The following is a 24383-nucleotide window of genomic DNA, read 5'->3' on the forward strand; positions in this document are numbered from 1 at the left end:
TGCATGTAGAAAAGTCGAAATTCCAGGACGTAAGTTAACCGCCCTAGCCGCCGTCAAACCACTTCCAACTAACAACTCCACCAGGTCCTCGTTTTCAAATCCTCTGACTATGGTAACGTCCTCGTTCTGGACGGGGTCATTCAGGCCACTGAACGTGACGAGTTTGCGTAAGTGACGGTTGTGCCTCCGGCGGCTGGGGCGCTGCCCCAGACCCCGTTGTGCTCGCTTCGCGAGCGATGTGGGGACGACCCAGCCATGCTGGCTCGCCGACGCCCGACTCGAGCGAAGCGAGAGGAGCCACGGGGTCTGGGGCAGCGCCCCAGCCGCTGGAGGCACACCCCATCCCCTAATCAGCTACAGAACTAACTCAGTTGAATTACAGATACCAGGAGATGATAGCCCATATCCCGCTGAACGCCCACCCGAACCCCAAGAGAGTGTTAGTAGTGGGCGGTGGAGACGGCGGAGTGCTGCGTGAGGTCACGAAACACGAGTGTGTGGAGAAGATCGATATTGTCGAGATCGATGACTCGGTGGTTCGTCTCGCTAAACAGTATTTGCCAGACATGGCGAAAGGGTATAACGACCCTCGGATCACTCTTCATATCACCGATGGTTTCGACTTTTTAAGGACTAAGACTGCCGAGTACGATGTCATCATTTCAGATACTTCTGATCCTGAAGGTCCTGCAGAGGTGCTGTTCCAGGAGGAGTATTTCCGTCTTCTTGACAACGCTCTTACTGAAAAGGGCGTTATTTCGATGATGGCTTCAGAAAACGTCTGGTTGAAGGTGACAGTCCTCGAGAAACTCAGAGCCACGTGCAAAAACGTGTTTCCCACTGTCGAATACGCTTACACCTGTGTTCCTACATACACGTCAGGCCAGCTGGGACTCATGATCTGCTCAAAAGACGCTGCCAACGACGTCACTACTCCGACCCGATTATGGGACCGCGAGGTCGAGGCGTCCATCAACCGCTACTACAACCGTGAAATCCACAGGGCCAGCTTCGTCATCCCTACTTTCGCCAGACGGTATCTGGCGTGAGCTGGGGGTGGGGTTTTGCCTCCGGCGGCTGGGGCGTTGCCCCAGACCCCATTTGTGCTCGCTTCGCGAGCATATGGTGGGAGAGGGTCGGAGCTTGGTGCTTGGAGTGACGGTGCTTTAGAGTGGTTTAGAGCCCGAAAATGTCGTCAATTGCATTTTTGTTTTTCTTTGATTTCTTTTTCGATGTTTTCTTGTCCTTCATTTTCTTGTCATTAGTCTTCTCTGATTTTATTGTAGATGAAGAGCTCGTCAACTGATGGCTCTTCTTGTGTTTCTTTTTAGGTGCTTCTTCCTCGCCTGTTTCTTGAATAATGCCACTATTGTCAATAATATTCTCGCTGGATATGGCGTCGTGCCTTGTAATTGCTTCTCCTATATCGTCGCCAGATGCTGGATCTAGTCCCACTATTGTACTCTGCTTTTCTATAGTTGTTTCAATACTCATGCGTTTTAGACTACTTCTACCACTAATGAGCTGCTCTGATCTTGTAATCTGCTGTGGTTCTGGTACTTTCACTCGCTCCCGGGCTAACGGCAGTAGCAGCTCACGCAATTTCCCAAGACATGCGATCAGGGCAAATCCTAGTGTGACAAATTGTCCCTGTGCTAGAATTACATGAAAGTATCTGTAAGCGACTGGTGTAATCTTATATACTAGATATGTGCTGATATCTTGTTTTTTCTTGTCCGAAAGAACTTCCCACTTGGTCACAAGCTGATTACACCGCCTGTGTAGTATCGAAAAGTACTTCCACCACCTGGCCTGTCGGTGCTGGTTCCGATTGTGGTGATACAGCAGGTGCACGATTTCTGCTTCTCTCCGCAACGATTCCACGTCCATCCTACCTCTTGCCTTTTCCTTCTTCTCCGGCCCTTTCTAGATACCCTATTTCCACTGGACCCAGACCCACGTGTACTACCCACAATATATTACCACAATTTTTTTTCACTAAAGGCAACTGCTACTCTGCGTCTATATTTTTCAACATTCACTAACTCTAGCTCTCTCTCTTTCTGTCTCTCTCACCACTCCCTAAGCATTGCAGTTAATGCAATAAACCGACACGGCTAGCACCCATTTCACCTCACTTTTACCTTCACAGTTACCCGGCCCAATCACCAGCTCTTCACCCTCATTACCACACTCAGCACAACAACCAGCCCAGGTCAATACCTCTTTTACTTACAGAAATAAATCTTCACTCCCCACATTTGCTTCCGGCGGCTGGGGCTCCGCCCCAGACCCCGTTGCTCGCTCCGCGAGACAGGGGGCCCTCCTGACCACATATGGGCCGGGTAACTGTGCTCAATACAATTTTTACGATTTCTGTGCCTCAGCGAAGAGTCTGTGAAAAAGGTCGACATCGGGTTAGGGCACTACCTAGTTTTTCCGGCCCCTCTACCCACCCCTGGCGGGGGTTCAAACAGTCTCGAGAAAGACTGCCAGCTTCCAGAGCTCAGATAATGAAAAATGTCGTCCCTATCACACTCAAAACAACTATTAAAATATTTAAAATAAGATGTAATTAATTAATCAATTACCCTTAAAGGTGGAAATGAACAGCTACCAACTACCAGTTACCAGTAGAGCATTAACATCAACATTAACGTTGACATTCAACTCATATAACAGTCAGTAAGCTGTACATCGGACAAACGGGACAGGTTTAACCGTTGCCGTTGCCATTCCTATGCTGATGTCCCAATATCGCAGCTGGCCTGCTGACAGCTTTTTAACATTAACCACCTGTTTAATTAAGGTATTATACTTTCCTTAACCGCATTTGGATGGACTAGTCCGGGGCAGTGGAGAATAGATATGTCAGTTGTTTTCTTACATTTTTGAGACTAACTTCTAAGTTAACGGCGTAGTCACAGCGGAACGCGGGGGGTACGGAATGGGACTCGGGTCCTGAAACCGAAATTGCTAATTTCAGATCCTTAAACTTGGCATTGAAGACCCAATAAGTAATCGGTCCTGCAAGCCCGTCAGTGCCAAACTGTACACAGAAACCAATTGACCACAGAATTAGGGTTACGTGGGGAAGCTGGTTCGGGACTTGGCTCCGACACTCGGTAACAAGCGGCGGCATGAAGGGGTGCAGTGCATGATCAGATAATTTAGCAATTGCGTCATCAAACCAACCGACACCCTCGGTTCTTGCAGGCTGCTGCTGCTACCCTGTGGTCCGGATGCTACACTGGCTCCGCCCCAGACCCTGGTTGCTCCTGCTTCGCAGGAGTTTGGCTGACTGGGACTCCCCTAGTAACGACTCGAGCGAAGCGAGAGGAGCCACGGGGTCTGGGGCAGAGCCCCAGCTGCCGGAGGCACATCCCCAAATACGGAGGTGACGTTCGGTGGAGCGAACACGGCCGGAATAATGCATGATCCGTGACCACCAGTAATCGGCAGAAGAATCAGGCACCCAGTTTTCCCGGCCGCCAGCCCGCCAATTCGAGCTACCACCAGCTCAAGAATCGAAACCGGGAGCTCAAACCATACCCGAACACCCACACTCCGAAGACTAACCCCTGCCGCTCCAGCGTACCAAGCCCAACCCAGCTGGCCGACGAGCTCCCGACCGCGAACCTCCACCACCGTCCGGACAAACGGGTGCCATCTGACCACGAACCGACAGGCCATCTGACCTCGAAAATTAACTCAATCCAGACCCCTCACGCCCCTCGAGCGAAGCTCGAGCAAACGGGTCCGGGCAGAGCCCGGCCGCCGGAGGCACACCTGTCCCCCCCCTTCTGCCTCCGGCGGCTGGGGCTCCGCCCCAGACCCTGGTTGCTCCTCTCGCTTCGCTCGAGTCGTTACAGGGGGTCTTGTGGTGGGCATATGCACGGTCGGCCAGTCGGTCGGTTGGTCGGTCGGCAGACTCGGTCTTCCGGAGAGCTCGTGCAGGTGGTGCTGCCGGGAGTGACCTGCCGGCTGCCAGGTCCTGCGGGTCGCGCTGCGGGTTTGGCTGCTCGGGGCCTGCTGGGGTGCGGTTGTAGGGCGAGGGTGGTTGGGGGAGTGGGATTGGGAGTTTGGTGCCGAGGATTGGCAGTGTCGGCAGCAACAGCAGCAGCAGCAGTCCACCGGCCTGGGGGGGGAGGGCAGGGAACCGGAGCAGGGGACCGGAGCAGGGGATGAGGCAAGGGCGTGGGGGGTGGGCCGGCCGGTTTGAACCAACGAGCGAGCAGCGAGCACGAGCGTCTGCAGGAGGACGAGGCCAAAAGTGCCAGTAAAGCGTGCCTGGTGGGTTAAGGTTATAAAAAGGGAACAAGAGAATTTCACCAACTGTTTGAAATTTTGTTTTCTTCCTTTTCCTGTTTTTCTTTTTCTTTTTTCCCTCTTTTCAGTAGTTTTTTTTCGGAAAACACCAGCACTTGACCCCGAACAAACACAATTGCTCTCGTGGTTGCTAGAAAACAAACTGGAAAAATGTCTTTGGCTTTCACCATCCGTCCTTCTGCTATGAAGCTCTCGGCCCGCACTTTCAGTGCTGTCGGTCTCCGAGCCTACTCCTCCAAGGAACCTGTAAGTTGTCAATTGGGAGGGTGTTCCTCCGGGGGGTGTGTGCCTCCGGCGGCTGGGGCTCCGCCCCAGACCCTGGTTGCTCCTCTCGCTTCGCTCGAGTCGGGCGTGGGGGTTGGTGTGTTCGTGGTGAATGGGCAATTGCCGGTGAAAAAACAGTCTTCAGACTGTAATTGGCGGGTTTGATGCTCAATTACCAGGTTCGGTGACACCCCCAGGCCCGACTCGAGCGAAGCGAGAGGAGCAGCCAGGGTCTGGGGCGGAGCCCCAGCCGCCGGAGGCAGACCCCGAACCCGAAATTGGACCCCGAAGTATCCTTGCACCCCGAACCCTCCTCGAGCGAAGCGAGAGGAGCAACCAGGGTCTGGGGCGGAGCCCCAGCCGCCGGAGGCAGACCCCCCGGAGTGAAACCCCCAGAGGACCCGGAAGTTGGAACTAACAGAGTGTAGACCTTGAAGGAGAGATTTGCCGAGCTTTTGCCAGGTAAGATCGAGCAAATCAAGAAGTTGAGAAAGGAGCACGGTAACACTGTTATTGGCGAGGTTACTCTTGACCAGGTTTACGGTGGTCAACGTGGTATTAAGGCTCTTGTTTGGGAAGGATCTGTTTTGGACGCCGAGGAGGGTATTAGATTCCGTGGTAAGACTATTCCCGACTTGCAAAAGGAGTTGCCCAAGGCTCCTGGTGGAGAAGAGCCTCTTCCCGAGGGTCTTTTCTGGCTTTTGTTGACTGGTGAGGTCCCTACCGAGTCTCAAGTTCGTGCTCTTTCTGCCGAGTTTGCTGCTCGTTCCGAGTTGCCTGCTCATGTTAAGGAGTTGATTGACCGATCTCCTCCTTCTCTTCACCCCATGGCTCAACTTTCTATTGCTGTTACTGCTTTGGAATCCGAGTCTGCTTTCGCCAAGGCTTATGAAAAGGGTGTTAACAAGAAGGAGTACTGGCAATACGCTTATGAGGACTCAATTGACTTGATTGCCAAGTTGCCCTCTATTGCTGCTAGAATCTACCGCAACGTTTTCAAGGATGGTAAGGTTGCTCCCATTGACTCTTCTCTTGATTACTCTGCCAACTTTGCTAAGCAACTTGGTTTCGCCGATTCTAAGGAGTTCACCGAACTTTTGCGTCTTTACTTGACCATCCACACTGATCACGAGGGTGGTAACGTTTCTGCCCACACCACCCACTTGGTCGGATCCGCTTTGTCGTCTCCTTTCTTGTCGGTTGCTGCTGGTTTGAATGGTCTTGCCGGTCCTTTGCACGGAAGAGCCAACCAAGAGGTTCTTGAGTGGATTTTGGAGATCAAGTCCAAGATCGGATCCAACGTTACTAAGGAAGATATTGAGAAGTATCTTTGGGATACTCTTAATGCCGGTCGTGTCGTTCCTGGTTACGGTCACGCCGTTCTCCGTAAGACCGATCCTCGTTACACTGCTCAACGTGAGTTTGCTCTTAAGCACATGCCCGATTATGACTTGTTCCACCTTGTTTCCACCATTTACGAGGTCGCTCCTAAGGTGTTGACCGAGCACGGAAAGACCAAGAACCCCTGGCCCAATGTGGACTCGCACTCTGGTGTCCTTCTCCAATACTACGGACTTACTGAGCAATCCTACTACACTGTCTTGTTCGGTGTTTCCCGTGCCATTGGTGTCCTTCCTCAAATCATCATTGATCGTGCTGTTGGCATGCCCATTGAGAGACCCAAGTCCTTCTCCACTGAGAAGTACGCCGAGTTGGTTGGTGCCAAGTTGTAAACTTATGACGGCCCTCGCTTGACTGCTGTCGCTTTATGTAGATAATGATTAACCTTTCGAATTCTTCTTTCTCCGTGGTGGTCATCTGCCTCCGGCGGCTGGGGCTCCGCCCCAGACCCTGGCTGCTCCTCTCGCTTCGCGAGAGTCGGGCATCGGGTTCGTTTCTATCTCTGGGAGACGGTATGCCTCCGGCGGCTGGGGCTCCGCCCCAGACCCTGGTTGCTCCTCTCGCTTCGCGAGAGTCGGGCGTCAGGTTTTTGTCGCGTTGTAGAGCTTCTCGGCTCGTTCCAACATTTTCAGCCCAATAGTAACGATTCAAGACTTCTTTTCTGTTTTTGGGTACTATTTTATCACTCAATCTTCCTTGGCGTTATTCAAGATTTGATCCTGGGGCTGTCAAAAAATAATCAAAAAAAATTTGGGATGGCAGCCGGGATTTCTCTCATTTCTGTTTCTGAATTGTGTTTTCTCGCTGCTCCTTCTCATCTGTTCTCAAATGGCAACGAGGAGCTGAAATAAGCTTTTCTGGCTGCTGGGTAGCATTTAATCACCCATGAGCACAGTCCTAGTTACCATTTGTAATGAATATTGTGCTAACCAAAAAGATGTAGACTGTTACCACTCGGTTTCCTATCATCCTTGAGAATATATATGTTCCCAGACCTATCCTTTTAATTTACCCATCTGCGGCAATGGGGACAGTTCAAGGAGCTAAAAGGCAACTTTTCTGTGTTCTAGATAGCATCTCATCACCCAGGAATGTGGTCTCACTTGCCGTTACTCAACGCACATCCTGCTTTTCTGTCTTCTATGACACTGGGCTCAGCTGCAATAGGGACAAATCAACAAAGTAGAATACAACTTTTTGGGTCCTGGGTAGCATTTAATTATCTAAGAGTAAGAGTTCTCAATTGCCATTAGTAAAGAGTAGCCCTTGCTTTGGAAAAATAATTCTACTCAGTAAAAGGGAAGCTTCATTTATATTACCCTTAAACTTCTGTTCGCAGAGCTGCTCGCTCTTATTTGCTCAGTCACAATCTTAACCATACAACTATCCTGTTTGCTCCTGGGTAGGATTTTATCATCAGAAAGTCGAATCTCATTTGTCTTACTTTATCATTCATTCGTTCCGGTCCTGGCAGATTTTTCTAGTTCTGTGAGAACCCAAGTCCTTCAAACCCTTGAGGTATATTTTGCACTTTCATTGCTACCCCTCTGGCTACCGTGCTCAAAGTAATGTGGAGCTTTATATTGGGTATTGGCTTGTGGTAGCGTTTCGCTCGGTCTGCTGCGATCACGGCAAACCAACTAGGGTGATGTTCTCCTAAGTAATACAGCATTTTTAGACCCTGTTGTACTCATCATCCCGAAGTAACGAGCGAAGCGAGCAGAGGGGTCTGGGGCGGAGCCCCAGCCGCCGGAGGCAGAGTTGGCAAATCAAATTATCAGGTGTTAGATTAAGCTATGTGCTACATTCCCGGTAGACTAGTAAGTCTTTCTGATATAGTCCTCAATTTTTTCCCACTTGAAGTACTTCTCGCCAGGGTTAATGAGCTCGTTGTCGTTGTTGTTCTTGAAGTTGGCTCCGTCGCCAGCGACACTGGCTCCTCTCAGAGCGTAGAAGAAAGCAGGAACTCCGTTGTCCAACTTTCCGCTGAGGGCATCCTGGGCCTGCTGGATGATCTGTTCCTTGGTAGTGCTATTAACCGTGACCTTCTTGCCAGTGTGCTTCTCATAGAGTTCGACGAACTTGGCAGGGGTTACATTGTCACCTGCAATCTTAACAACATCAGGGATCATCTCATAGGGGAGAGAAATAGTAGCAGCAACAGATTGGCCAATATTCTTGGTAGAATTGAAACTCAAATTCTGACTGCCGTCACCAACATAATCAGCAGTATCGTGGGATAAGTCAGCAAACGCAAGGAGATCCCAGTTTGGTTGCAAGGTGCTGTCAATAAAGTATCCAACTTTGAATTGGATAACTTTCAATCCCTGAGCCTCAGCAAAGTTGACAATATCAGCCTTCTTTTGAAACACAGGTTTAAGAGGACCAGCTTGAGAATAATCAAGACCAAATTCAGATGGAATGTACACCTTTGCTCCGGCGTTCTTAGCAGCAATTGCCAAGTCGTTGGATTCAAGAGCAGCTGTACCTCGAAGATCAATTACAACATCAACGCCCTTCAAAGCCTTCTCATACGAGGCAATGTCACTGGCTTCGTAGTACTCGACATCCTCAGAAGAAGTTCCAGCGGCCTTTCGAGACACAGCTCGAATGGGCAACTTGAAATTGTCTCTGAAAGCAGGTTCAAGCAAAGCCTCGAGAACTGGCTTGCCAAGATAGCCGGAAATACCAACAATTGCAACGGACTTAGACATTTCTGTTAAAAATCAAGTTTGTGTACTTAATTGATTCGTTAAAGCTCTAGAAAATAATTCTAGAACAGATCAATTGGAGATAGAATGAAATCTTGTCAATAAAGTGACTGAGAGCGATGTGATAAAATAAACAACAAAAACAATTGAAAAAAAAAGCTTAGAAACCGAGGCTTTTTATACTTGTTTGAAGATAGTAAAATAAAAATGTTCTTAACTCAGACAAAGCAGGTCTATTTATACTAATTTCGAGCTTGTAGTTGTGCTCATCAGGCTCTAAACTGAAGTCCGCTTCGATCACTAATTCAGGGTCGATTTTATGCATAATCTGCACATTCTCTGCATGCTGATCAGGCCTGCTTACACAATCTAGCGCTGATGATTAAAAATCATTAAAAATCAAGCCCACTATTATGCAACCGCTTAAAAATCAACCGAGCGGACGACTGCTCCACCTCCGCGGCCAAACAAATACCCCGAGCAAACAAACTCTAAAATTTCGGAAATAGCGGATATAACCCCAACACACCACCTAAAGAACAACTCCGATTCCCACACCCACTCTTGCCATTGACCTCAACTCCACGGAGTTCTTTCACTACTCAATTACCGCCACACAAACCATACGGCAGACGTCATACAGATTTCACTTTCACGATTCACCTGCACCGCGGACATAACTCTATAGGGAAAGCCAAAATTTCGGGGTAATGACTTTATCCGGGGTGAGGATTTTGCCTCCGGCGGCCGGGCTCTGCCCGGACCCGTTGTGCTCGCTTCGCGAGCCATCGCTGGCGGTGGGCACATTTCACAGAGGGTATGGGGTTCGAGGTGTCTCCCATTGAGGCGGAGACAGTCGCTGTTTGACCCCTGAATGCAGGGACCATTGTCTGGTGTATGAAAAACAGCTGTTGAGGAAGTTCTAAGATCACCGAAGGACCAGTCCGATCCCTGACGGAACGACTCGAGCGAAGCGAGAGGAGCAACCAGGGTCTGGGGCGGAGCCCCAGCCGCCGGAGGCAGGTCACCACCGGCAAAAACAATTAAGTTGTGGCATTTGTACTGGATTCATCAGAGATGACTCCAGGTAGTTTGAGAACTTCGCGAAGAATTGGCTTGTGTTTGACAAAAGTACCCCTGAGACGCAGGGTCCAGTGATAATGCAGAAGCATTGCGTCTTGCTTCTGGCGGATGTAGGATAACAGCGATGGACCAAGCTCCAGACTTTCCAAAACAGCAGCCTGACCTCCTGATGAAACGACTCGAGCGAAGCGAGAGGAGCAACCAGGGTCTGGGGCGGAGCCCCAGCCGCCGGAGGCAGACCCTCACCCCTGAAAACAGTGGTATTGATACTGGCTGTGGTTAGAGGTTTCTCGTGATGGTCCTGTTTCGATGTTTGAGGGACTCACACGGGAGTGACCGCGGTTTTGTGTTGACCAGAGTCCCCTGGGATGGCCTCTGAGACGCAGGGTCCAGTGATTATGCAGCAGCAAATTACATTGTGCGTCTGGCAGACGTACGATACCAGGGGCCTACAGACGTCCAGCGTGGCCAGACCGTCATCCCGACCCCCCGATGAACCGACTCGAGCGAAGCGAGAGGAGCAACCAGGGTCTGGGGCGGAGCCCCAGCCGCCGGAGGCAGACCCCCACCGCCTAAGAAACGAGAATAGAATAGAATCAAATAAAAAGGAATCGTGATAATAGTGATAATAAAAATAATAATAATAATAATAATAATAAAAAGAGACTACGACGACATCGGGGTTCTAGGATTAAACCTCGTATTCGTCCCAGCCGAAGGTGTTTTCGCCAGAGTACGTCACGTACAGGAACCCGTCCTTGTCCTTGTGCTCCTCGTAGATGGCGCTCATGAGCGAGGCCGTGGGCGGGAGCACGTCATCGACGAAGATGAAAATAGCCTTCTCAGGGGCCAGCTTAATGCGTTTGCGGATCACGTACACAAACTGGCCCACAGTCAGGTCCGACGGTACCAGGTACTTCTTCTTATCAATCGACGGGATGTCCGACTTCTCGACCTTCTCACAGATAACAGGGATTCTCTCCGTGTACTTGTGACGGATCCGGTCGGCCTCGGCTTTACGGGTTTCTACGTCTTGTTAGTATTCGGGTTCAAGGGGGATCGGAAACGGGAGGGAGGGGAGCATGCCTCCGGCGGCTGGGGCTCCGCCCCAGACCCTGGTTGCTCCTCTCGCTTCGCTCGAGTCGGGCGTCGGGGATGGACAGGTGTTTCAGAGCAGGTGTGCCACAAGAATTAAGTGCAGTGGCGGTTGTTTTAATGGTCTTTGACACGTCGAGATGTGGGAGATGGGTGGAGGACGTGTAGCAAGAGGGGGGATGGAATGGGCGGGACAGCAGAATCATTCACAGACCCTTCTGAATTGAAGTCACAAACTCGGTTCTGTTGGGTAGCAATGACGAGTCGTGAAACCCACTTAAAAAAATTTTGAAAGAACAAAGATCATGGCGGAATTGTGACTTCGTTCGATGGCACGGTTCGTGTATTGCCATGGTCATAACAAGTGCTGGGGACACCAATTGACCGTCTGACAACATCTATTTTCTTATCGCTGTTGTCAACTGTTGTCTGATCACGATCGAGTGAGTCGCCACTCTGTTTAGTAATCGCGCTGACTGAGATCGCGGTTCTTGATTTGCTACTCAGTTGACCCTGTCCATGTTCATTGATGTTTGATGCCGTCTGTGGGCCGTGGCTGTACTTACCAAAAGGGTGCTCGTCCTTGAACTTGGACTTCATTTTGCGTTGTTTGTTAATAGAACACTGTTTAGACAACGGAGTAGAGTGCTGCTTTTATTCGATTGGTCAGAAAATCGTCTGGTCCAACAAACCTGTGAAGCTAATCAAAGTGTATGGTACGGATGTGGGACTAGCGTGGCGTTGTATTCACTTATAAAGAAGGCAACAGCTCTTGATTAGTATGTCAGTCATGTGGGATAGGGCATGCACTAACTGATTAACCGCCATTCCATTAAAGATAAGCCATAGGGTAGGGGTACTATGTACTGAAGCAAGTATGATATGGTATGATAAGACCGTATCATAGCGAAATCCTTGCCGCTTGCTGTTTTCAGCCGGCTGCAGATGCCGCTATCTGTCTGTATCGGGGTTCATTCCCACTATCTCCCTCACTGATAACAGATGACCCTGTTTCGGTCATCGCTATACCGGTCTGTCACGGGACTGGAGGGGGCATGCCTCCGGCGGCTGGGGCTCCGCCCCAGACCCTGGTTGCTCCTCTCGCTACGCTCGAGTCGTTGCGTCCACGGTCCCTGCCAACTCCTGCGAAGCAGGAGCTACGGGGTCTGGGGCAGAGCCCCAGCCGCCGGAGGCACAACCCCCTCAACCTGTGTGATACGTACGGCGAGAATTCCGAAGGAAAGTCCGATGATAGCTGGGTTTCATGTATTATTATGGTACGGCACTACTCCATACTCCACACACCACACACCACACGAGATGTCTGACAGTCTGCTGCACCTGATAAGAACCTAATCTCCTGGATCTGTGTTGGGAGGTTAAAAATAGCCCGGGAAGGTCCTGAGGTGATTCAGGGGAGATGGGTGTATGTGTTTCGAGAAAGTATAGGTAGAAGTGGAAGGTGCAGGAAATCGTGTTAATTGAGAATGGTCTTTTGACTCCCGCTGTTTGTAGAGTATAGAGTATAGAGCATTTACAGAAAGAATGAGAGAAAGATTGGTAGAGACGTTGTCAGAGATTAATAGAGAGGTAGATAGGTAGATAAGAGGCAGAATGTAGATAGGTGGATTGATAGAGGTGTAAATCGCGACTAAGTTGATTGATAGAGGTTGATAGGTAGTAGATGGATTGTTGCTAGAGAAATAAAGGTGAGTTGATTTGTTGATGAACGAATTGACGGAAACATTGAATTTTGAATCTAAGCAGATCTATTCTACATATATACACAGTATACATATTGGTCATGTACTTAGATGTCAACTTTTGAGGTATAGTGTAATTACACTTCTTTTTATCTATTTTCAAGCCAAGACTCCAGAATTCCGCCTACTACTCAAATTCACACGCTAGAAACAAAATTTCAAGAAAAAGAACAGCTTTCTCACTATTGACACTGCGTTCTATTGGTGTTCATATATCCACTATAGCACTTGATCTCACTTCACGACATGGCACGGCTGCCAGATCCACTCGCATACGGCAAGCAGTTGATGTCGTTAATTTTCAGATCCAGTGGACCAGGCACACACCCCAAAAACCCGCATTTTTCAGTACAAAAACCCATGCCAAACAAAGCAGTCAAGCAGCTGTCAGCGGCAGCAGCCTCGTGTGCTGAAGCCGGCGCTCTCTACGGATCCTGTGTGCTCAAACACTCGCAAACCATGGCCGCTGGCGCCTGTCAAGCCGAGTTCCAGCTCTTCAAACAGTGTTTCATGAAATCCGTAAGTACCCTTCCCTTTCTCCAGCCTCGTTCTTTCTCTAACTCGCCAGATGGGTCGCAAAAAGTGGTAGCTTGTGTAAATAAATTATTTATTCCCTCTCTGCCTCCGGCGGCTGGGGCTCCGCCCCAGACCCTGGCTGCTCCTCTCGCTGCGCTCGAGTCGTTCCGTCTCCGGTCCCAGCAAACTCCTGCGAAGCAGGAGCCACGGGGTCTGGGGCAGAGCCCCAGCCGCCGGAGGCACACAGGCCTGCCAACGGTCTCCTGCGAAGCAGGAGCAACCAGGGTCTGGGGCGGAGCCCCAGCCGCCGGAGGCAGAGGGGGAACGTGAAAGGAGAATTAGTTTTCTATTGTAGGATCTACAGTTTCAGGAGTCTGAGCTTGAAGGAGATGTCGCCGATTTCTTGGTTTTCTTCGCCGAGGACGTCGGTGGACGAGGACTGGCCGAAGGGTTGGAGGGGGTGACGGAGAGATTTGGTGAGAAGTTCTTGGTTGGCAGTGAGACACTCGGAAAGCGCAGACTTAGCGTCTGCAATGACCTCGTACTCGACTTGCACGTCGTCAGTGGCCACGAGACCAAGCTTCTTACGGTATCGCTGAACTCTGTTGATGAACTCACGGGCAGTACCTTCGGTCTTGAGGTCGTCGTAAATGTGGGTGTCGAGGATGATGAGCACGTCCTGGTCGGTGTGGACTTGCTGGCCGGCAGTGGTAGCGTCCTCGCCAAGTCCTCGAATAACAGTCAGATCGCCCTCAACAAGCTCAATACCGTCGATATCGATCTTCTTGTGCTCCATATAAGCTTGTACTTGCTTACTGGTGAGCTCGGGAAGTGCCTTCTTAACACGGATGATATCTTTCTTGAGTTTCTTACCAAGAACAGACCAGTCGGCTTGGGCACGGTACTCGACTCCGTATTTCTCTTCGTCAGAAGTAAGAACCAGCTCGCGGATATTCAGCTCGTCAATAACGTATTGACGCAATGACTCAATATCCTTGAGGTACTCGGGGTTGTGGTGCAACACAATCAATTGCTTAAGAGGCACCTTGAGCGAGATGGTTTGCTTCTCACGGATGGTACGTCCCAGTTCAATGACCTTTTGCATACGGCCAACGGCAGTGACAATGTTGTCATCCAACAGCTCTTTGCGAACCTCAGGGTACTCGAGGAAATGAACTGATCGGGTATCAGGCTCAGTTTGAACTCCCTCAGTGAAGGCTGATCGCAGTTGTTGGTAGATAGTCTCGGACAAGAAAGGAGTGAATGGAGCCATGGCTCTCACAAAAGTGTACAAAGCACCAAACAAAGTGTTAAGAGCAACAACAGCATCCTCAGGACCGTTCTCTCCCTTCAAACGAAGTCTGTTAAGACGAATGTACCAGTTGGTAAGGTCGTCCAAGAACTTGAGAAGACCAGTAGCAACCGTGTACAAACGGTATTGCTTCATCTCGGTGTGGATATGGGTCAACAGAGTCTGCAAACTGGCAAGCAGCCACTTGTCCATGACATTATCGGAAAACACATTAGGATCATACTTGAAATCAATGCCTTGATCTTTCTTCAACAAAGCAACTTGACCCTCCCAGAACTTGAACGAGTTCCACCATGGCAGCAGGACCTTGGAAACAACTTCCTTGACACCCTCTTCCTTGAATCGCAGAGTCTCGGCCTTGAGAACTGGCGAGTTGATCATGTATACTCTGACAGCATCAGCTCCGTACTTGTCAAACATAAGAGTAGGATCTGGGTAGTTCTTGAGACGTTTTGACATCTTCTTACCATCAGCAGCAAGAACAATACCACTGACAATACAGTTGTTGAAAGGAGATACATCAAACAAGTAGTTACCAAGAACAGTCAAGGTATAGAACCAACCTCTGGTCTGATCAAGACCCTCGGAAATAAAGTCAGCAGGGAATCCATAGCCAGCCTCGAACTTCTCCTTGGCCTCGAAGGGATAGTGTTTACTGGCATAGGGCATACTTCCCGACTCGAACCAACAGTCAAACACCTCCTCAACTCTCTTTAAAACACCACGGCCGGTTTTGGATGGAATGGTGATGTGGTCGATGTTCTCTCTGTGCAAGTCAGTGATATCTGACACACCAGAAAGCTCCTTTAACTCCTCTACAGATCCAATACACACAATCTCCTCATAGTCATCACTGGCCCACAAAGGAATGGGTGTACCCCAGTATCTGTTTCTGGAAACATTCCAATCTCTGGCATTCTTGATCCAGTTGGCAAATCTACCTTCCTTCACAGCATGAGGAACCCAGTGAGACTTGTCAATGTTCTCCAACATCTTGGGGATAATAGGCTTGATACGGATAAACCAAGCTGGCACGGTACGATACAACAGAGGAGTATCGGATCTCCAACAGAAAGGATAACTGTGCATGATTTGAGCATCATTCAACACCCTACCCTGTTCTTTCAAGTACTTGATAATCTTACGGTCAGCATCCTTGACATAGACACCCTCCCATTCAGGAACTTGGCTGGTGAACTTACCAGAGTCGTCGACTGGATTAGGGGGGTATCTGGTATCGGAAATAACACCGTTTTCAGTAGCAGCCACGAAATCCTCCTCACCAAAAGCAGGTGATTGGTGGACAATACCAGTACCACTGTCAGCAGTGACATAAGTACCAGTGATGACCTTGAATCCATGGTCCTTGAAATCCTCGTAAAAGTAGTTGAACAATGGAACATACTTCAACCCCTTCAAATCACTACCCTTGATTCTCTCAACAACAGTATACTTAGCTTTCTTAGGGTTCTTGTAAATAGCATTCAACAAAGCCTCGAGCAAGATATAGTAATCGCCCGTAGCCTCGTCCTGGATCTTGACATACTCAAAATCAGGATGAACACACAAAGCAATATTACTAGGCAAAGTCCAGGGAGTAGTGGTCCAAGCAACAAGCTTGACTTTAGGATCATCAATCAATGGGAATGCCACTGTCACTGTAGGATCCAATACATCCTTATAGTTCTGTTGAGCCTCGAAATTACTGAGAGGAGTAGTCAATCCAGTAGAATAAGGCATGACCCTGACTCCTCTGTAGACAGCATCCTTCTCATACAATTGCTTGAAAACCCACCAAACAGACTCCATAAAACTGGGATACAGAGTCTTATAATCTCTATCGAAATCGATCCAACGACCCAACCGGCCGATATCACGTCTCCATACATCGGCATAACGCATAACTGTAGCACGACACTCGGCATTATACTTATCAATGCCCATTTTCATGACATCGGCCTTGCCAGTAATGCCCAATTTCTTGTCAATCTCGTGTTCAACTGGCAATCCATGGGTATCCCAACCGAACCGACGCTCGACATAATGGCCCGTCATATGAGCATATCTAGGAACCACGTCCTTAATAGTGGACGCCAACATATGGCCATAATGAGGCGTACCAGTAGCAAAAGGAGGTCCATCATAAAAAGTAAAAGGCTTCTTGCCCTCACTCAGCTTCAATGAAGTCTGGAAGGCATCGATCTCCTCCCAGTACTTCAGAACTTTCTCTTCTTCCTTGGGGAACTGAACAGACACTACACCCTGTTAGTGGCTTTGTACGAGGTCGGGGGCATGCCTCCGGCGGCTGGGGCTCCGCCCCAGACCCTGGTTACTCCTCTCGCTTCGCTCGAGTCGTTTCGTCGACGGTCCCAGCCAACTCCTGCGAAGCAGGAGCAACGGGGTCTGGGGCAGAGCCCCAGCCGCCGGAGGCAAAACTCCCCCAAAAACCCCACGGGTCATTGCCCACGGGCCCAATGATCCCCTGTGTGGTGCGCTGCGGATTGCTGACTTACTTGTGAACTGACTTCAGAAGTTGTGGTTTCTTCGAGAACCTGCGTCGAATTCGATATTTATAAGTACTGAATCAAATTTGAAAAATCGTCGTACATCACGTGACACCCGAAATGAGTCTTCCGATGACACATTTCACGAACGGCTAAAAATCACCATCCCCAGAGCTCAGGGGGGAGGGAGTGTGCCTCCGGCGGCTGGGGCTCTGCCCCAGACCCCGTTGCTCCTGCTTCGCAGGAGTTGGCTAGAACTGTCGACGAAACGACTCGAGCGAAGCGAGAGGAGCAACCAGGGTCTGGGGCGGAGCCCCAGCCGCCGGAGGCAGGCCCCCTCACAGAGAGATTGTACGAATAAATAAATACATTAGATTATAGATAGATAAATAGTTCGTTGACTAAAGTAATAGACACGGTACAATTAAAAGAATCGGAGGGTGAGTGTAGGGCCACTAAGGTGATTATCTATAAGGAAACTGCAAAATATTCTTTTCCGGGTGGTGTTGGTGGTGATAGGGAGTTTATTAATTAGTACTGGATTTCCAGCTGCAGTTTGTTATTTTTCATGGTCGGGTCTTCTCCGTCGCCAACAAATGTTGGGGTCTCGGCAATCCAGGTATCGGCAGCCAGTGAGGGGATGGACATAGAGTTCATGTCAAATGGCGTTGGTGCCGTAGATACTAGCGAGAGATGAGAGTCGAAAAGTCCTGCGGTGGTGGCTAGGACCGACGGTGAGGCTTCCATGGTGGTGAAGATATCGTTCATTGTGAGATCGCTGAACGAGTTGCCAAGACTCATGTTGGATGGGGGACTAGTAACGAGCGAATTGGTCGAGGCAGACACGCCAGATGGCGCGGTGGTCAGGGGCAGAGAAACTGCAGCAGGAAGTGTGTCTTCGTCCATCCACATTCCCGGTTGTTGTTGAAGTGGTTGTGTGGTGGGCAGTTTAGTCTGTTTATGCTGCGATTGTAACTTGAGTTGTTGTTGTTGTTGCTGCTGTTGTTGTTGCTGTTGTTGCTGTTGTTGCTGTTGTTGCTGTTGTTGTTGCTGTTGATGGAGTTGTTGTTGTTGCTGATGGTGGTGGTGCTGTTGTTGCTGTAAATGGTTTTTTCTGATAGCAAAAGCATCATGTGGACTGCTAAGAGACGATGGGACAGTTGTTGGAGTGCTAGCCAGTGTTCCGTTAGACGAGTTCATGTTTGGACTGTCCTGAGAATATCCCATGGGCATCATACCTTCCCAGCTTTTTACAGAAGTCATAAATGAAGGGTCATTAGCAGTGGCAGATGCGAAAAGAGGGTTTGTGCCCGAAACAGCTGACGACACGGCATTAGGTCCTGAAAGTGACAGATCCATGGCAGAACCTTGTTGTGCTGAGATATCAGGATTCAGCATGAAGGAAGCACCAGATCCGGTAACTCCTGCTAGAGAATGCTGCTGTAGGGGGTCAAAAGAATCCATTTCAAAGTTAGTCAGGTGTTGAGGTTGCTCGTGAATATGGTTAAGTGGGATGTTCAAGGAATCAAAGCCTATTGGAGTGTTACCAGCAATGTCTTGCATCGATGGTAGGTCACCAGGTTCAGAGGCAGTCGAGTCCATCGGTCGTTGTTCATTCGCAGGCACCTTGAATTGGTATGGATGACTAAACACATGAGCAGGCGAGTCTGTTGGTGTAGACTGGGTGGTACCAGGATCAGTTGTTCTAGTAGCATTAGCAGCGATTTCAGCAGGAACTGTTGGGTTGGCAGTGACTGCGTTCCAACACGCTTCACCATATGCCTTTGGAGTAAGACCAGTGACTGATCTAAATACACGGTGGAAATGCCATGGACTGAGACCAGCCTTGGCAGCCAGCTCTTTAAATCCTAAAATACCACCTCTTCGTTTCTTACGTTGAAGACGAATAGCAGTAATAGAAGTAGCAGAGATAGATCCTGAACGTCCTGAAACAGAGCCACGACCTTTACGAGATCGTGATCTGGCACTTGACGAGGTACTAGGACCTTCTTCGTCTGAATTAGCAGCAGCAGCAGCGGCAGCGGCAGCAGCACTAGCAGCAGCACTTGCAGCAGCAGCGGCTGCGATATGTCTGCACGCTTCATCAACAAGCTTCTGATGGTCACGTTCACCATCACCACGATCTCTACTTCTTCGGCCAGGATGAGGTGTTCCTTGAGCGGTTGAAGTGACGAGATTGGTGTTGGGTAAAATGATGCTGGTACCGTCAATAGATGCCCCGGTCTTTGTCATTTCAGTGACTGCGGCTAAAACAGCAGGAATGTGTCCAGAAGCAATAGACGCACGACGAGGTCTCCAGGATTCTTCATTAATAACAGTTGGAGGTAAGAATTCTTGGTTGCCAATTGATGACAGCGATCGGAAGTGTCTAGGTGAGAACTCGGGAGTGGGTGAATGGGTAGAAGCGGTTGAAGGAAACATAAATGGAACAGAGCCATTGCTGGTAATAGGAATCGATGTGTTTTGTAATGAAGAAGAGTCAGCAGGATCAGATGAAATAGATGATTGCTCTGCTTTGATAGGAATGACCGTAGATGCATCAATAGGAATGGCAGCAGTAATAGCAATCGAACCTGGTTCAGCTGCCTTTGTGCTATTGGATGACAAATCCAAACCAAGTGAAGCATTTACTGCGTTTACCGTTGAATCGATGATCTGATTATCGACCTTCATTTCCAGGTCTGGTTTACAGTGATTGCATGGTTTGAAGCCCTTGGCAGAAGCGTCCTTTGAAGAGTCGAAAAAGATTACTGAAGATGGATCCATGACATGAGTGACCTCGCAATCCGGTCGACAATAGGTCTTTGTCTGTTTAATAGCATAAACGAAATTCGAACTCTGACTTGAATCCTTTTCAATAGAAGCGGCTAAACGTCTGTTGAATATCGACTGAGGGCTACCAGCGTCGGGAGTCGAGTGAGCAGCAGCGCTATTGCCGCTAGGATTAGGACTTGAAGACATTGAGTTGATAAAGGGAGATTGCGAGGGATGGCGGGACGAAGGGGTGGATGACACGACACTAGGAGATAGCGACGACATTATCCAGATAGTATGGAACGAGGTGAGTAAAAGATCTCCAGGATCTGATGCAGCAGTCGCGACCAACTATCGATCGATGTGAATGTGGTGTTTTAAACTATTTCTTGTTAGTAAAGATACTAAATGTGGGCAGAGTAAGTAGAAGCAGGAGATGGGGGGAAAGAGGGGAGAAAGGGTATAATAAGGTGATGAGTAAGAAGTGGAGAAGAAGAAGTGGAGTAGAAAGTAGTAGTAATAACAGTGAAACAAGAGTAATTTGGAGTATTAATAATTAATCGGCGATCTCATAATCGTACTAATAACTGTCGAGTTGGCAATAGTGATTGTAATAGTTGAAGTAGCAGTCGAAAAATAAGTCGTTGAAATTATAAATCGTTTTGTAACTGAAAAGGTGAGAACAAGCTACGGTCTCAAATGTGGATACTCTTCAATGTCGATAGTCGAACCACCAAATGACTCTGCCGAATCGCGTGTCTGATCTATAAACACAGCCAACCAGATCAAAACCACACTCTATCCAAAAAACCAACGTCCACTGGCAAACTTCTCCAGTCGCACAACTCAGAAAAAAAAAAAACACCTGCTAGCCGTTGCCGTCCTTGTCACTGTCACCAGACAATAACCGCCAAACAAAAAAAAAAAAAAACCCTTACAAACCAATACCCATAAAATCACTAATTTACTCAGTCCAACCTTAACTGTTGCAGTACCGACCTTTTAAATCCACGTCTATCTCGTGTCCGAGTAGTGTCACTCAGTTCCTGGCTATGGTATACAAATAAACCGATTCGAGAAAAACTGTTGGATGAGAAAAAAAATCACACAAGAAAAAAAGGCCTGAAAGCCTAAATTCAAATAAAACTCTCGATACCGTATTCAAAGCAAACAAATATTAAACCGTTTGTTCAAATGTCGAATAAAAAATAAATAACTGGCAATGTGGTCGAGGTTTGAGGTAAATAGAATGCCAGACGATACGGAGATATGTGGTGATATTTTAATGCAACAGTCGGTAAGCCTTGTACTCAAAGTAAAAAGGGCGGAAGGCAAAATAAAGTGTAGGTATAAACGTGCGGCTAGCTCCCGTTTCGGCAATACGTAGTACCGTGCAGATCGGGCGGGACCTTTTAAGTTTTTTTTTTTTTTTTTTTTGGTTCATTTTTTGTTTTTCCTAGCCTTTGCTTTTTTTGACTACTTTTTCGCCATCTGGGTATGGTTTACAGTGCAGGCAGCAGGAACGAGTCCGAGAACAGAAACTACGCCAGTCTAATCTCAGACACAGGCCCGAGTTAGCAGACAAGGGCAACGGCCCCGACCCGTGACGTGAGTTCCTGTTCACGGAGCTCCTCCTCCTCCACCTGTTAACGCCTCGGGTATAAGTTTAGCGGGGTATATTTTTCACCAGAATTAAACTGGTCAGTCAGTCATCAGTCGCTAGTTGATCAGTGGGTATTAATAAAGTTTAACAGAGTTTAATCAAAACAGTCCAAACAAAATATGGCTGGCGGGTGCGATGGACGTTTGGACAGGCGACAAAGAAGCTCCTTCGCAGCCGACGTGTTTGATCGAAACGAAAGACTGGCGGTCATGGAGAGCAACATTAGCAGTACCAGCAGCATCAGCAGCAGCATCAGCTCACCACTGGCGTCAGCAGCAGCAGCAGCAGCAGCAGCAGCAGCGGCATCAGCTCACACCGCCAGCAGCAGCAGCAGCAGTAACATCAGCATCGCTATCGCCTGAAGTAGCAACGTCAGCATCGCCAATGCCGCCAGAACCAACACCATCCGCAGCTCCAGCTCCCGCTTAAAACTGCAGCACCCACAACCAGCCAGCCTCAACAAACTCCCAACAGCTCAATCCAGCCCGACCACCGCATCACGCAAGGCACCTGCCTGCCACACCGGCAGCAGCGTTGACACCGGCATGGGCACACCGCCTCTCCCCACACTCACCGGTTTGCATCGCTAGCCTGGGTATCTTTGGCGGGGCCTAGTGTGCCTCCGGCGGCTGGGGCGAAGCCCCAGACCCCATGGCTCCTCTCGCTACGCTCGAGTCGTTACGTGGGGGTCCCTGCTCTGTTCGTCTCTCTCACACTCAGCAACTTTTCTCACCGGTCGCATTTTCTCCAGTACGGGCTAGCGAGCTACTGCTGCTGCTGCTGCCAAGCTTGCAAATGCCACTCCGAGAATCACAAAACACAAATCACACACCCTCAAATCAATGATCACTACTGTTTTTACCTTCACTACGCCATTCACTGCTGCACTTAACCCCACCACTCTAATGACTATCACATCACCCAACTTGTCGTCCTGCTACCCTTGCTAGTAAGACTACAGGTCTAGCCACCGACCTGCTGACATATTTCTTAGCCCTTTGCTTTTTAGTCGCAGTTGGAGCGTTCTAGCAGTCGGCCAGCGGCAGGCCGACTGCGTAGAAGTCCGGTGTTTTGTCTCGCTAACAATCATTTATCTCACTTGGTTGCTCGGCATTTGCAGCAGGGACTTGCTCGATCCGTCAAAACGACGGTGCATTGCATACCGCAAAAACAGGTCTATCAATCAGGGTGGGTAGCCATTGTTTGTGACATACTGAGCATGGACCAGCAGACTAACGTGAGTCTAACCGGTTTTGAAACTTAATTTTTCAAATCCATTTTCGCTTCCGAGATATCACAATAGGTAGGAATGCAGTGGTACAACTATCTTAATAGTCAATAACTACTAATAGTAGCAGTGATAATCAGTTCAGTCATACGATGGTATGTGCCATAGTAGTGCTTTATAGTGATAATAATAGTCGTAGTAGTGGTAATAGTGATATACCAGTAGTAATAGTGATAGGAGGGGTATAGTAATTGTAGTGGTAATAACAAGATGCAATAAGCCATAGATTGCTCGATAGATCATCAATCAGTAGACTCGCAAACTCGCAGAATCGTAGATTGGCTCACAGACTCACTAGATGGCTTCTGGGTATATGCTAGCTAGTTATTCGAGCTTACCTCACAATGCATCATACATCGTAAATGCTGCTGGAAAAAACATACTGAGTAAGCCAGAATCATTCTAGCGTAGTTGGAAGATTTCCGTGAGTTGCTTTTACGACCCCAGAAAATTCCCAATCAGGCTGCTAGACAATATGCACACGCACATGCCAGTCTACCAGTCAGTCAGCCATCCAACCAGTCGGTCTGCCAATCAATCAACCAGCCAGCTATAAAACAAAAATGATTACCTATAACCTTTTCAAGCATAGCTGCAATCATTCACAACCCCTGAGATCAAGTCCGATTGCTGATAGTCAGAAAATAGGTTGTTTGACTGGCATGAATAAATAGCTTTCTTGCTAGCTGGTATTTTGACTGGTGACTGGGTGACTAGCGTTCTGACTTTCCGACGTTCCTGCGTTCTGACTTAGAATCAGTCTGAAAGAACATCTGAACTTCTGCTGAGAGATTGCTGACTGGTTTGGCGAACGGAATGGTCGAGGCACGTTGGCATACTGAGCAAATAGAATGCCGGAGATATGATAGCAAGAATAACGTAACATATGCTAGCAAGCATATTACCGATATGCAGTAGAGTTAAGTCTGCAGCAGAAAAAGCAGAAAAAGCAGAAAAAGGGGTATATGGCAGCAGGCAGAGATGCAGTGGCAATCTACGCTGATGAACAGACAGAATTGCTAGAATGGCAACCTTGAGTCGAGGTTAATGAAAAATATTTTTTTTTTGAGGTTGTTGACATTGTTGACATTGTACGTGTTTGTGTTATGACGTCTGTTGATACTAATTTGACCAGTAAAATACGGGGTATTGTTTGCCAAGGTCGGCAACATAGACGCTGATTATGAATCTTACTAATCCAGCATTGCCCGTTCCATCGCTCCTCCCCCACACTCCCTCTCCCTCTCCAACCAAACCCACAAACTTCACACCCTTACAACCCACCCCCAAAAACACCCCCCCTCCCCCACCGCTCGCGAAGCGAGCACAACCAGGTCCGGGCGGAGCCCGGCCGCCGGAGGCATGCCCATACCTCCCAACGACCGACCCCTCCCATAGATTCTACCCCTGATATCAGTACTTACCCTTAGTAATTCCGTGGAACTTGATTGCTTCGGCGTCAGAGTACGATGCACTTGGTCCGTGCGTCAGTACCGTTGAGGCTGGCGTTTTCTTGCTCTTGCAGGCACGCTAGAGTTAAGTTAGTACCTGATGATCATGAGAGCTGCCAGGTTGGGCCATGATGTCAGAAGCACAAGCACGCCGTCATCGGCTCTATCGATAGGAGGATGGGTACATCTGTGATGAAATAATTTTCACCCACCCACAATCCTACCGCA

At 48.8% G+C, this 24383-nt stretch overlaps 5 protein-coding genes across 5 annotated transcripts; 2 read left to right on the forward strand and 3 right to left on the reverse strand.

The window, feature by feature from the left end:
* Positions 1-392: 392 nt before the first annotated feature.
* Positions 393-1049, forward strand: SPE3 (spermidine synthase; the record flags this gene model as incomplete). Its single annotated transcript, XM_018881172.1, has 1 exon — positions 393-1049. The coding sequence occupies one exon, from the start codon at positions 393-395 to the stop codon at positions 1047-1049; it is 657 nt and encodes a 218-aa protein (XP_018733788.1).
* A 4371-nt stretch (positions 1050-5420) lies between these two features.
* CIT1 (citrate (Si)-synthase CIT1) lies at positions 5421-6326 on the forward strand (the record flags this gene model as incomplete). Its single annotated transcript, XM_018881173.1, has 1 exon — positions 5421-6326. The coding sequence occupies one exon, from the start codon at positions 5421-5423 to the stop codon at positions 6324-6326; it is 906 nt and encodes a 301-aa protein (XP_018733789.1).
* A 1485-nt stretch (positions 6327-7811) lies between these two features.
* On the reverse strand, positions 7812-8708 carry AWJ20_4117 (uncharacterized protein; the record flags this gene model as incomplete). The annotated part of the gene is made up of 1 exon (XM_018881174.1): positions 7812-8708. One exon carries the CDS (start codon positions 8706-8708, stop codon positions 7812-7814), a length of 897 nt encoding a protein of 298 aa, XP_018733790.1.
* Positions 8709-13520: 4812 nt separating this feature from the next.
* Positions 13521-16574, reverse strand: ILS1 (isoleucine--tRNA ligase ILS1; the record flags this gene model as incomplete). The annotated part of the gene is made up of 1 exon (XM_018881175.1): positions 13521-16574. One exon carries the CDS (start codon positions 16572-16574, stop codon positions 13521-13523), a length of 3054 nt encoding a protein of 1017 aa, XP_018733791.1.
* A 935-nt stretch (positions 16575-17509) lies between these two features.
* On the reverse strand, positions 17510-19960 carry AWJ20_4119 (uncharacterized protein; the record flags this gene model as incomplete). The annotated part of the gene is made up of 1 exon (XM_018881176.1): positions 17510-19960. One exon carries the CDS (start codon positions 19958-19960, stop codon positions 17510-17512), a length of 2451 nt encoding a protein of 816 aa, XP_018733792.1.
* Positions 19961-24383: the final 4423 nt, after the last annotated feature.

The sequence above is a fragment of the Sugiyamaella lignohabitans genome, chromosome C (genome assembly GCF_001640025.1).
Source record: "Sugiyamaella lignohabitans strain CBS 10342 chromosome C, complete sequence".
Lineage (NCBI taxonomy): Eukaryota > Fungi > Ascomycota > Dipodascomycetes > Dipodascales > Trichomonascaceae > Sugiyamaella > Sugiyamaella lignohabitans.